Consider the following 12,621-nt stretch of genomic DNA (forward strand, 5'->3'; position numbering starts at 1 on the left):
CAAATTATTAACTAACTACATTTAGATACTCAATACCCCAGTTATATATTCTTAGACGAGCCATTGGGCGTTCTTCTTCAGCTTCGCCGCGAAAACCAGTGCCCGTTATTTCCCGATTACACCCCACAATGCGGGAGAAGCCTGGCTGTTAACAGCGGTCTGGTCCTATGAGTTAGCTGCTCTTAAATCAAGTCTATTCTAGTACACAAAATCTAATTGAAAAAGTTTTGCGGTATCATAAAAATCTCCACAAAGTGTGCTCCATTAACAATCCCATTAACAACCTTATTATGGTTCGGTTTGAACTAATCACAGGAAAAATAGTTGCTAAAACTGAATTAACTCAGCCGTACCCTAGTGCCAGGATATTTCAGAGCTGACTCTTTACATTCCCATATTAACTGGAAATCTCAGTTCTAAATCAGTATATATGCAGTCCACTTATACGCATTTATTAGGATGAAAAACTCAGATAAATTTTTCAAAAACATTTGAACATAACTGACTAACGACGGGCGAATGGCTTTCAAACGACCGGCGAGCGGTTGGCTCCGTCAGTAGCTAGCCACAGTTTAGTGAGGCTAGCTTTAGCTTAAATGAAGTCACATGATTTGAGCGCAGCGGGGGGGGGGGGGGGGCACCGTAGCGGAGGGGGCGGCAACAATGGGAGCAACGGTGGGAGGGAGATTTTTGGCTTCATGCGGCCCTTGTGGCCAGAACGATGTGCAGCGGCGGTGATTGGGAAGCGGGGGGCTGATGTGGGGGAGCGATGCGGAATCCTTTCCAAAGAACCGCTCTTCACATCAGTAGTGGAAATTAAAAAAAACCGTTTCGCATACTTGGAAACTAGTGAGCTGAAAGGCTCCAAGAGAACTTAATGCATACTGAGCGCCACCTCTTTATCCCGTTTCGGGGGACGAAACGTCTAATGGGTCACACGAAAAATCGGTCAAGCAAAAACTTGTATAATAAAGATTACTTCGTTTGAAAGCAATAAAGTACTAGTCAAGTCGTTTAAGATAAAACGTTTCTACTATAATTCAGCCTTTATGAGGGTATGATGACATCACGCCTCACAACGGCAGCTGCTGTGCGGCATGAAAAGGGTAAGGAAAAACAGAGAAATAGAGAGAGAGAGAGAGAGAGAGAGAGAGAGAGAGAGAGAGATCTAGGAATATCTTACATGATGAGATTCGACTCTGCAACTTTAAAGGACACTTTAAAAGAAAGGTTCAAAACAAATTTTGGTCTCAGGAGTTATGTCAAAAAGTTCTTACTAAAATTCGTGATTTTAATATCTTCAGAACCTTTTCATTGTCTCAGAGAATATTCAGTATCCCTGTTTCACGCCTGAAACAGTTTCACACCTGAAACAGTTTCACTGGCTCATAAAGATCCATACACTTAATTTTTCCGAACATTTGAAAATTGAATTTTATCCAAAAAATACTAAGACTGGAGTCATTAAAAATATCGATCACCATTCCATTAACTCTAGAAACTATGCAGCAGCTTATTATCAAACGCTGGGGGTCCCAGGGCCCCTGGTACCGGAAAAAAGTTGCTCAAATTTGTGATATCTTAAAAAACATTTCATTACATCTAGAAACTATGCAGTAACCTACTATCAAATCCTAGATTAGGCTCCTTGGCTCTTGAGGCCGGTGAAACCTAAAAAATGACCAGAAAATTTAAAACTTGAAAAAATGCAACTTTTATCAAAAAATCGCTAAAAAAATTGTGACATTAAAAAGTTTAAAGCAATTCCATTGGCAGCAAACAATTTTCAGTAACATATCATCAAACACTCAATGAGCTTCCTGGGGCCGGAAAAACTTTTATAATGACAATAAATGTCGAAAAATAGCTAGTTTTGTCGAAAAAATGCTAATATTTGTGATGTTAAAGTAATGAAAAGCATTCCATTACAATTAGAAACTATGCAGTAAACTATTATCAAACCCCAGAGGAGTTTCCTTGACACCTAGGGCTGAAAAGACACAAAAAATGAAAAAATTTTAAACTTCAAAAATGTGAAGATTAAAATAAATTTCCGTTTCTGCTTGAGTACCAAAACATATAGATCTTAAAACAATCTTGAGGCAAGCAAAACCTAAAAAATGACAAGCATTTTCAAAAAGCTTGAAAAAATTCAAAAAGCTTTAAAACGGTCATAAAAAAGTACTTATGTCTTGCAAAAGACCTTCAACAACTTTAGCCAGCCTCAATTTTAGACAGGTCTAACAAAAAAATTCGAAAAAAGACTTGAGAAGGCTCAAAACTTCTAAAATTGACCTTTTAACCTCAAACTACGGCCTTCCCAGTAGCTTCACCACACTAAGCACATGAAAGAATACTGAACACGGCTAAGGGCCTCTAATGAAACTTCATGCCCACTGGGCGCTATCTGTTTATGTCGTTTTTAAGCACGAAAAGTCAAATGGGTCAGACAAAAAATCGGTCAAGCGAAAAATCGCACGAAAAAGACCAACATGACTAATATAATTGCTACAAACTTCATTTGAGAGCAATTAATAATGTTCTTGACCAATTAAAACTTGATTTTTGCCGTGATCAGACAAAATTCACGTGAAATTGAATTTTTCGATTATAATAGATCATGACGAAATATCATTAAAACCAGCGTCCCAGGATACAAGGACACGTTACCAGAATTGTGTCAGAATTGTAAATTACGATTTTTGCATGTAGTTCACAGAAAATTCAGAGATTCTAGGTAATCCTGATTTTCTACTCTGATCATTGTTTGATTTGTTTGTGATTCTTTTGCATAACTTTTCACGCGATATAGTCTATAGTAAATTTCAATCGTAGCATAAACTAGTTTTGAATGAAAATTCTGCTAAATTAGCAGAAATCAGTACAACTAGTAAATTGTTAGAAACTAATTAAAATTAATTTACAAAACCTTTCTGATAGCGTTTTTGGCCATGTAGTGCTCCCACTCAGAGCCCAATTGAAATCAATAATTTCAAGATCACTAAAAGTCGATATGATAAAGATTAGAGCCCTATAAATAGACAGTTTTATCTGCTATTTTAAATTTCATTAATTGATTTCGAATTATGGTAGCAGAACTTATTCGGCACAACTTATGGAGTACAAGGATTAAATTGAAAAGTCATAACGACTGAAGAACTGCTCTCGCATAACGACTGAAGAACTGCTCTCGGACCATTGGGTGGCGGGGTCTCTATTCTATTGTAGCCTGTTTCAACCTGGGGGTGCATTGTAGGGGGCAATAAAGTCCCTAACGGGCTTCTTATGTTATTATTAGAGCTTTTTAATTACCACTAATGAAATTTCGCTAGAAAAAAAACACTTTAAGCGCACTGTTCATTTGACTTTTTTAACCCATTCTGGTAAATAGTCGCTGTGGTTACTGCTAATTGCAATTAAAGAGGGGTATTTCCTTATGATGCCGGTAAAAATCAATGCATTCTCTGTATTTAATAATCGCTTTCCACAATTATTTACCTTCTTCGCGATAAACAGCTCGGTTTTCCATCCTCTGCCGTGCAGTCTCTCTCACATGTCCAACATCATTCGTTACTGCGTAAATATTGTTTCCACTCTTCATTCGATTTGGAGCAAACATATCACCGTTCCCATTCTCGTCGTCCACCAAGTAGCTGCTACTTTCGTCAGTCCCACCTCCTGAGCTTTCGTTGTCTGAAGCCAACCTAGTATTTGCCAATCTTATCGAGTTCACCACGTCACCACTTTCGCCATTGTTCCTAGAAGAGGAGCTGCTTTCCATGAAGGGTATGGAAGGCTCAGCAGAGACTGACGGTTCATTGGACATACTACTCCGCGAGTCACCAGTCCATCGTTGACGCATTTCAGGGGTGCCCACGGCTGAAGAACCCGGATAGTCCAGGATCTCAGAGCAATTGGGCGAATCTTTCTCCTCAGCTGCAACGGAATGCTCCTCGGATTCATCGTGTGCATGCTTATAGTACCGATTGGCTTTTCTTCCCATCTTCATTGAATTTCTAGCACGTTTCTGCCTCTGCTTTCTCGTCAAATGTAAATTCTCGGTGTACGTTGACTGAGACTTTTTCGCGGGGGATAAAACGTACTGTTCCTTCTTGGGGGGAAATAACTTTTCAAATACCACCCAATTGAATAGACTCATGAAAGAAATAAAAACCAAATTGACCATCGAAAGGGTAAAAGTAATTATATACAATATTACAGCATAAATCTTCTTTACAACAGCGTAAAACACTAATGGAATGCGGATAAAAAGTAACGAAGAAAATAGAGACAAAAAATTAAAAATAGTTTGAAAGTATAAGATATCAGCGATCGCATATAAAAATCGGCGGATGTCTGGCTTTTCCCGAAATACTTGAAATCGCTCTTTGGCGGCAATATGCGCAATTCGATTAGCCTTGGCTGGCATTTCGAATGAATGGATGGTGTGGACGGTTGGGGTTCTGAAAATAAACCAACAATTTTTTAGCAGTTGTCTTCAAACGTGGGGTTTTGTGTGGTACATATCTTTGAATAACTTATTCTTTAATACGATACATACTAATCGATTACGAGAATTAAATTGACACATCTATCAAATTAACTAAACATTTATAGTGGTAACGAAAAAATTGGTCCCGTAAATGTTTGAACAGATGCTTTAATCTTAACAGTATCCAGATCTTAAACGCAATGAGAAACAGGTTTGATTTTTCTGAGATGGTACTTATCCAGAGGAAGAATCTGTATATTAAATGTTTTAGGTCCTCTATGTACTCCTTGATAGAATTCATTTTGCAAGTTATAGCCTATCTAATGAAATTTTGAAATCAGACAGAGGACCAATTGTTTCTAATTAATTAGGTAGTTGTTCAAACTCGGACTACGAGCAAATTGAGTATGGCATAAAAGACGAGAAACCACATGAACAAGTATTCATTCTATGCTCAGAAAAACAATTGCAAAAAGCCATTCGAACTAAATCCTACACTTTGTTTTGCAGCAGCTAATTAAACGTGAAAGTACCTTTTATTTGCCACAGCCTCATTACATTTGTTCACGCGTAGCTGAGAAGGCAGCGAAGGTGTTGTCGCTAATTCTCGGTTCTCGATATTCGAGGCAGAGTTGAATCTCAGCAGGAACCCTTTCGACCCATCGGGGTTACTTTTTTGCGTCAAATACGACAGTGACTCCTGAGATCCAGTATCACCTGACCCTTTTCTCTCAAGGAAACTATTGCCTACTTCAGAGCCCGTAGTAGACTGATTTTGGAAAGACTCTTTGAAGGAACTTGACCTGCCGGCAGATTCCGAATTTAATGGGGACCCGTTACTTTTCCGCACAGTTTGAGCTTTGTTAGGACCAGTAGTAGATATTGAAGTAGTTGTAGCGCGCATACTCTCACAAACATTGATTGCAAGCATAGAGGGTGGGTTCGAGCAGGTGTGCATAATAAGTTTCTTAGCATCATAATAGGAGGTGATCATTGCTCCGAAGAACAATGTGATCATTGAGAGTACAACCGCCGAGTACATGTATCCCTCCCAGGGTGGTCGAGGAACTGTGGCAGAGCATTTAGGAATGAACGTGAATGGTACTGTAGCAACCAGATGGAAAATTTTAGGTGCATTCATTTCCCGATTCAGGAGAATCTGCAACTCTGACTCAATTTTGGTCAGCGTGAAATCGGGATGAAAACTGAAACAAAATACAGCGATTATTGTGAATAATTCTTACATGGCACTAGAAGATTACATAATAGTTAGTTACTCAATGTAAAAATCTAAAATTTTATTTAACTATGCTTAAATTTGCAAGCAGTGAATTGTTCAAAAATAAATAATCCCAGAATCGACTAGAAGAGACAATAGGTCCGTTTTCAAACATAGCCGACAGATTGCCGGAACATAGCCGCCGTTGACGAGCTTGATGCACAACTGGATTGAAACAGAAAAAAAATGAAACAAGAAGAGATATATTGACCAAATTTTTTTAGTGTCAAAAAGTGTTTTAATTTGGCGTGCAGTTTCAGTTGGATTCTAAAACTATACTTGATTCATCTTCTAAACTGAAAGCTAATAAGCTTAATGCCAATGTCAGCTAGCAAACACTCTAATGAGCTTTGATAATCCAATTCATTCTCAATGACTTAATGACGGGCTTCATCGGTTTATCGCGTCTCTTTTGATTTTGATCTTTTAACTTTGACAGTATTCACCACATTGAGTAATTGAAAGCGTAAAAATTTTAAATCCACTCAGTTGAAACAGTGAGTGAAGTACGTCAGAGGTAAAACGTAAAAATCGTTGAATTTGGTAAAACGAAAAACGTGATCAAAAGGTTAAGCGAATTAAAAAAAAGGAGAGCGCCTAAATAATAGCCGTTGAGAGGCTGACGGCCGCTATTAAAAAGTTGAAATTGCCAAATTTCTTGTCAGAGAATCATGAACCCATCATTTTTCCACCAAAACGAGGAGGGTCGGGGTCTCAGCTTATGTGTCCTGGAGGTGGTGTAGGGTGGAGGAAATGGATCTATCGAGGTTACTATAAATGCTCCTTCGTTTGAGAGCAACTTAAAACCCAAGCAAAAGAATAGTTCATGCCAAAAGTTCTTCATTTAACCTCTAAATAAAAAAAGAAATTAAAGCACCGAAAATGCTTATTTTATTTGCATGACCCCTCTGACTCTGAGCGAGGAATACGACAACAACTATCATAAGACAAACACCGACTGACGTCGGAAAAAATTGCGCTCGAGTGACAGACAGGACGTAAATTTTTCTTTATGGGTGCAAAAAATCAGAAGAGGTTAGGCATCGAACTCAGACCTGATTCCGATTCTTACACCTCGACATTTAGTGAGGAAATTTATCTGGAACCATTGGTTTTACTTGAACAGCAAACTTTATTTCGGAGTGAGAGCAATTAAAATCACTCAAAAAGTCACTTGAGAAGTCAAAGCTTATTCTAGAAGCGCAAAAACGATCAAGCAAAAAATCTGCATAAGACACAGGTTTACAATAAAAGCTTCTCAGTTAAACACAGCCGTCAAAAAGACGGAAAATAGCCAACTTTGACGCACCTGACACACAAAACAATAAAACTGAAGAAACCAACTTTTATTCTAAATGTCAAAAAAGTTCTACATTGGTGCGCAATTTCGGTTAAATTCTAAACTTACCTCCGCTTCTAAGCTAAAAGCTGAGCAGCATAACACTAGCGCCAGCTAGCAACCACTCTATTTTTGATTTTGCTCTTTGATCATGACTACATTTACTAAATTTATTCGTTCATTTTGTTGTTAGACATACTACTCTTACTTAATGAGAGGATACATGGGCTAGTATCATTACCAATAACCATTAGAGATGGTAACTGTAACTTATTAGAACAAACGTCAAGCAGCGGGCATCTGAAATTGGGCTTTATGGGTTTATCCTGTTTCTATTTCTGATTGCGATTTTAATGACTCCGTTTAATATAGAGCAACTGCTGTTTAAAAGCACTTTGAGCAGAAGGAGCAAACAATGAAACTAGCCAGAAAAAGTCAAAAAAAATTTCATGCAAAAAGTCTAGAAAGAGGTAAAATGAGGTAAAGCGAAACAAAATTTTGTTCGACGAAGTAAAAAAAAAAGAAGGAGCGGTATTATATTAGCGGACTGAGAAGATGAGGGCGGCTACTAAAGATAACCCACTAACGTCGGAAGAATTGCTCTTAACGACTAGTGGGCGCTCTAATCTACTGCAGCCTGCTTCAGTCCGAGGGTGGAGGGGAACTAAAATTGCTAAGAGGGCTTCAAACGACGTCATTAGGTTATTAGTTACCATTATAACCACTAAAATTTAAAGCGACAAAAATGACACCAATTTAGGGGCACTTTTCATTTAACTTTTGGCAGTGAACTGCCACCACTTGACTTCAGCTGCTTAAAATTGTGAATTATGAAATTATAGAGATATTTAGATCACGCAAAACGAAAAAGTCAAGGGTGCAAAAGTCACTAAAAAAGTCAAATCGGTCGAGCTAAAGTTTTGCATAAAAAAAGACCAACACGTTTACTAAACGCTTCAAACTTCGTTTGACAGCAATTAATAATACATCAGTTTGTTAAATAAATTATTATAAACAAACTACATTACTTGTTATGTGAAATCTTGTCAACTGCTACTTACAATTTGATTACTTTGACTATATAATTAACACACTGCTTCACAAATTTTGAAATGGAGAGTCGACCCATAGAGCTGTTACAGGACGTCTGTTCAAAAATGATGTTTTCAATAGTAATTTCTGTAAACTTGAAAATGCTATGCTCAACTTGGAATTTATTGTTTTCAGGACAATGCTTTAGTTGAAATGAATAGGTAACTAGGTAGTTAACGAAGCAGTAATGTAGACCTAAATCGATCAGAAGTGAAACCGCTAAAATCAACTCTACAAAATGTACGAGCAGTGTATTCAGAGGCTGCAAATCCCATGTTAATAGAGTAGTTAAACATGTTTCATAGTATGGAAGTGTTAACAGGAATCGAGACATAAAACAGACGAACAGTTTAACCAAGAACAGAAAAGCTGCGAGCAAGTCGAGGTACGAGAACGGTGGATGCAAAATCGCAAATACCAATTGTAAAGTTGACACGTCACCTCAGCCATGAATGGTGAAAATGGGAAAAGTTATTATGCGTTCTTTCCTTTCAAATTTAGTCAAGCAGTATTACTCTTTAGAAAAATGATGTCTAGCACACGCACGACAAAAATTTATTTCCTGTTTTTGTTCACTTCGGACGGGGAAAGCGGTAAAATTTGACTTCTAATGAATAGAGTCATAGGATTGCTGTAAATGGAGCACTATTAAAGTAACTATAAATGGAATGATGGCATCGTTAAGCTATTGCCACCAAACGTCCAATCACATAAGAAGAGTTAAAAAAAACTATAAGGATGAAAATTATATTTCCCCCTTCTCTATTCAAGATATGGCTCAGGTATAATGAGCACATTCAATAGATTTCAATAAAAACACTTTTTCACCACTTTAACTAGTCAGCTACTTCGTATAAATTACACTCATGACAATAAAGTTTAAATAAACCATTGTCATTCCCTAAAATAAATGAAACTACGTAAACTACGCTTAAAGGAAATCTATGAGGATTACGGTACATGCTAAATATGTACACTACAATGACCGAAAATTGTATTCTTTTCTTTTTAATATCTAATTTCCCCAACATGGCCAATGAACTTATAGCGATCAACATTCAACTAACCCCGACCTTTTTCCCAAAATCCAATCAAAACGTTTTTTTTTTATTAAATAGACGAAGAATTTCAGAAATTTATTTCTGAAAAGGCTAATTCAATTTCATCCCAATCATAAATACGGAGCATCTGTAATGTGCGTCCACACAGCAGGCTCCGACATACTCCTATCAGAAAGCCAAGAAAAACATCGTAGTTCTTCGTCAATTAATTGGACTATTAATAACTTGTGATGTCCCTTTGGAATTTAGTTGAGGAAAAGATGCTTCTGATTCTTGCTCAAGCTTGGCACTTGTATCAATTTTCGATCAAGTTCTCGAGAAATTCAATTGGAACATTTCCGAAAAAAGGGGAAACTTTTCGCTAGCTGGCACAGTTTTATGGTGTAAATTTTGAAACGAGTACTGCGCAATTAGTTTAGTCGATTTTTTATTGTTCCGCTTCACTTTACAGGGTGAGTAGTCTGAAGTCTAAAATAGGATTTGCTCAGCTAAGATTGGACAAAAATATATTTACAGCTAGTTAATGCCCTCGGTGGTTACATCTTCACCCAATTGTTTCGTCAAGCAAGCGAAAGAATACTCTCGTCAAACCAGCCAAAGAATATTCTAGTCAAACCAGCGAAAGAATATTCTAGTCAAACAAGCAAAAGAATATTCTAGAAAAACATTCAACCAAAAATGTTGCATGAAAAGGACATGCACATCGGACTCCAATTGTTGTCTCAAACTTTGTTCGAAACTAATCTTACAAAAGCAGCCAATGCTAACATTAGTTCTAGAATATTGAATATCGGGCATGATTCAGAATAACAACTCATTTGAGATCTGTGCGAATAGTACTATTAAAGATCTGGTTCAAAACATTTTAAATGCTTTCTCCTTATGAAAGACAGAAACACAGGGATAGCTCCCCCATATTTTTGACAGAGTACAAAAATTTTATGACCTCTTACAGAAAAGTCATATAAGAGAAGAAAACAAACTTTTACTGCAATAAAATCAAGGATTTGAATAAAACGACAATGAAGGAACCATTTCCTCTAGTCAACAATCTTATTTCTGGAAATACTCGATTTCTACCGTCTTTTGCCTCAGATCATTGTTTAGCAGAATACTTTAACGATTGACATCGTTAAAAAATTCTGCATATCGCTAAAGCGATCGTTTTTTAACGATTACTTTATTGACAAAGTGGCAAAAAATCTGAATAGTTTAAATGTGGATCTGAATTTCCCTGTCAAACAGGGTCATTCTCAGTTAACAAATTTTACTTTACTTGATCAATAAATTTTTCAAGAAGTTGTACGGAGTCTATCACATGCATCATCTTTCAATAATCCTCTCCCCACCAGTTCACTAAAACAATTATGCAACCTCTGGTTACCACATGTGTTGTCACCTATAAGTCTCTTACCACTGGGGTTTTCCAAGTCGGTTTAAACATGCAGTTGTCAAACCAAAACTCAAGAAAGAGTCTTTAGACGTGGAAATACCTAGTAATTATAGACCTCTCAGCAACTTACTTTTCTTTGAGAAAGTTTTTGAAAAGTGGTATATACACAAATTACGTTTTGTTACTTGAAGAAAACTGAATTACTGAGTATAATGCAGTCAGCCTAACGTTCTAAACACTACAGAAAGCGCCATTTTAAAACCTAGTATGACGTATATAATTACCGTAAATCTGCCGTCCTAGTAGCTTCCCTCGATTTACAAGCCGCTTTTGATACTAATGACCACCGGCTTCTTTTAAAAGTCTGTCACAAACGCTTTGGAATTACTGGAAGAGTATTAGCACGGTTGGAAAATCACCTGTATCAGAGATCAGAAAATGTGCTTACTGGATATTCTCTTTCCAAATCCAAGTATCTGAACGATGGTGTTCCTCAAGGTTCAAGATTAGGCCCTGTTCTTTTTAACATGTTTCTAACAACTTTTTGTGACTTGGTTGATGAAAATGAAATAATGTACCAAGTGTATGCAGATGACACACTTCTGTGTTTCGAACGTAAATTTGACAATCGAGCTAATCATGACAAATTGGAAAGACTACCTGTCGTTCTCTGCAATTGGTTTGCCTCAGCAGGGCTAAAATTACAGCCAGACAAAACTGAAATAGTCTTAATTAAAACAGTCAAAACAACATTTTCTTGGAAACGCGTCAAAGTGCTTAACGATACAGTTGATATAAAAGCGGAGCTGAAATCTATTGGGATATTTCTTGACAATAGCTTAAACCAGCGGAGAAAATTGCAACAGTTACTTCTTCTTGCTATATTTAATTGCGAAAACTGAATAGTATACAACGATTTTTGGATTTCTAAATTCGACATATGTTTATAAGAACTTATGTACTTAGTAGACTGGGCTTCTGCAATTCTTTAATCTCTGGAGTGTTTGCAAAAGACCTACAGAAACTTCAAAAAGTACAAAATTATAGTTGCCGTTTTATTTATTGTCTTTACCGTTCAAGTAGTACCTCATTTCACATGCACCACCTTCACCGGCTACCTCGTCAACGCCCTTGTATGCCCTAAAAAACGGACTGCTATTGGCTGTAAGGCCTTTGACCAAATTGAGGCAAAAATGTAGAATCAAATACAAGCAGAGCTCAGATCAGCAGACAGTCTTATGGTTTTCCAGAAAAAACTGAAAACGCATCTGTTTCAACAACACTATTACCATTGAGCACGTCGCACATCTGAGTTTTAGAAGATGCTCACCAAACATGGTCACCAAACATTGGGAAAAGGAATCTAATCTCGCAACAGAACAATTTTTTTTGAAGGAAACCAGCACATTTTTTAAGAATCTACACTCGAAAAAATGTTATACAAAGCCATGCCATCAAATGAAACCAGTAAAAAAACCAAGCGCAACAGTTTGCACGAAAACTTCTGCGATTCGAAAATCAGACAGATCATTAGAAAATGAAAAAAGCTTGTTATTGTCAGAAACAAAAATTGACTTGCTCTTAAAATTTTCAATATGAGAGTTCAATTAATCAGTTTCTCATCAAGGAGAAAAGCACGTTCAAGGTTAGATAATTAATTATAAAACTTTAAGAACATACAAATAAAGAAAAATATCACATTTAACATTTCTGATATAAGAATATGGTTTGAGACCACCCGCATATCAACAGGCCGATGTTGCAAACTGCGAAAACCAAAACAAGTTTTCAACAAACTCTCCTTTTGTATGTCTTCTTGTCTATATATTATTTACCAAACACGAACGCATTAGAGGTGTCGTTCGCAGAAATAGATTATATTCTCAAATGAACTTAAGTTAGACAGACTTTTAGGTGAGTTCATTCATGATTGCCCAAGATAAATTGTCCGTTTTTTCTCTTGTC

General features: G+C 36.9%; 1 protein-coding gene across 2 annotated transcripts in view; it reads right to left on the reverse strand.

Moving 5' to 3' along the window:
• LOC142358708 (uncharacterized) overlaps positions 1-12,621 on the reverse strand; it is a 168,528-nt gene that overhangs the window by 62,120 nt on the left and 93,787 nt on the right. For both annotated transcript variants that reach the window (XM_075410236.1, XM_075410237.1), the window contains exons 15-16: positions 5,026-5,697; positions 3,499-4,463 (exon numbers count right to left, since the gene is read on the reverse strand). In XM_075410236.1, the coding sequence (XP_075266351.1) occupies positions 3,499-4,463; positions 5,026-5,697 (1,637 nt within the window). The remainder of the gene's footprint in view (positions 1-3,498; positions 4,464-5,025; positions 5,698-12,621) is intronic.

This window comes from Convolutriloba macropyga, chromosome 2 (genome assembly GCF_964194025.1).
Source record: "Convolutriloba macropyga chromosome 2, txConMacr16.3, whole genome shotgun sequence".
In the NCBI taxonomy this organism is placed as follows: Eukaryota; Metazoa; Xenacoelomorpha; order Acoela; family Convolutidae; genus Convolutriloba; species Convolutriloba macropyga.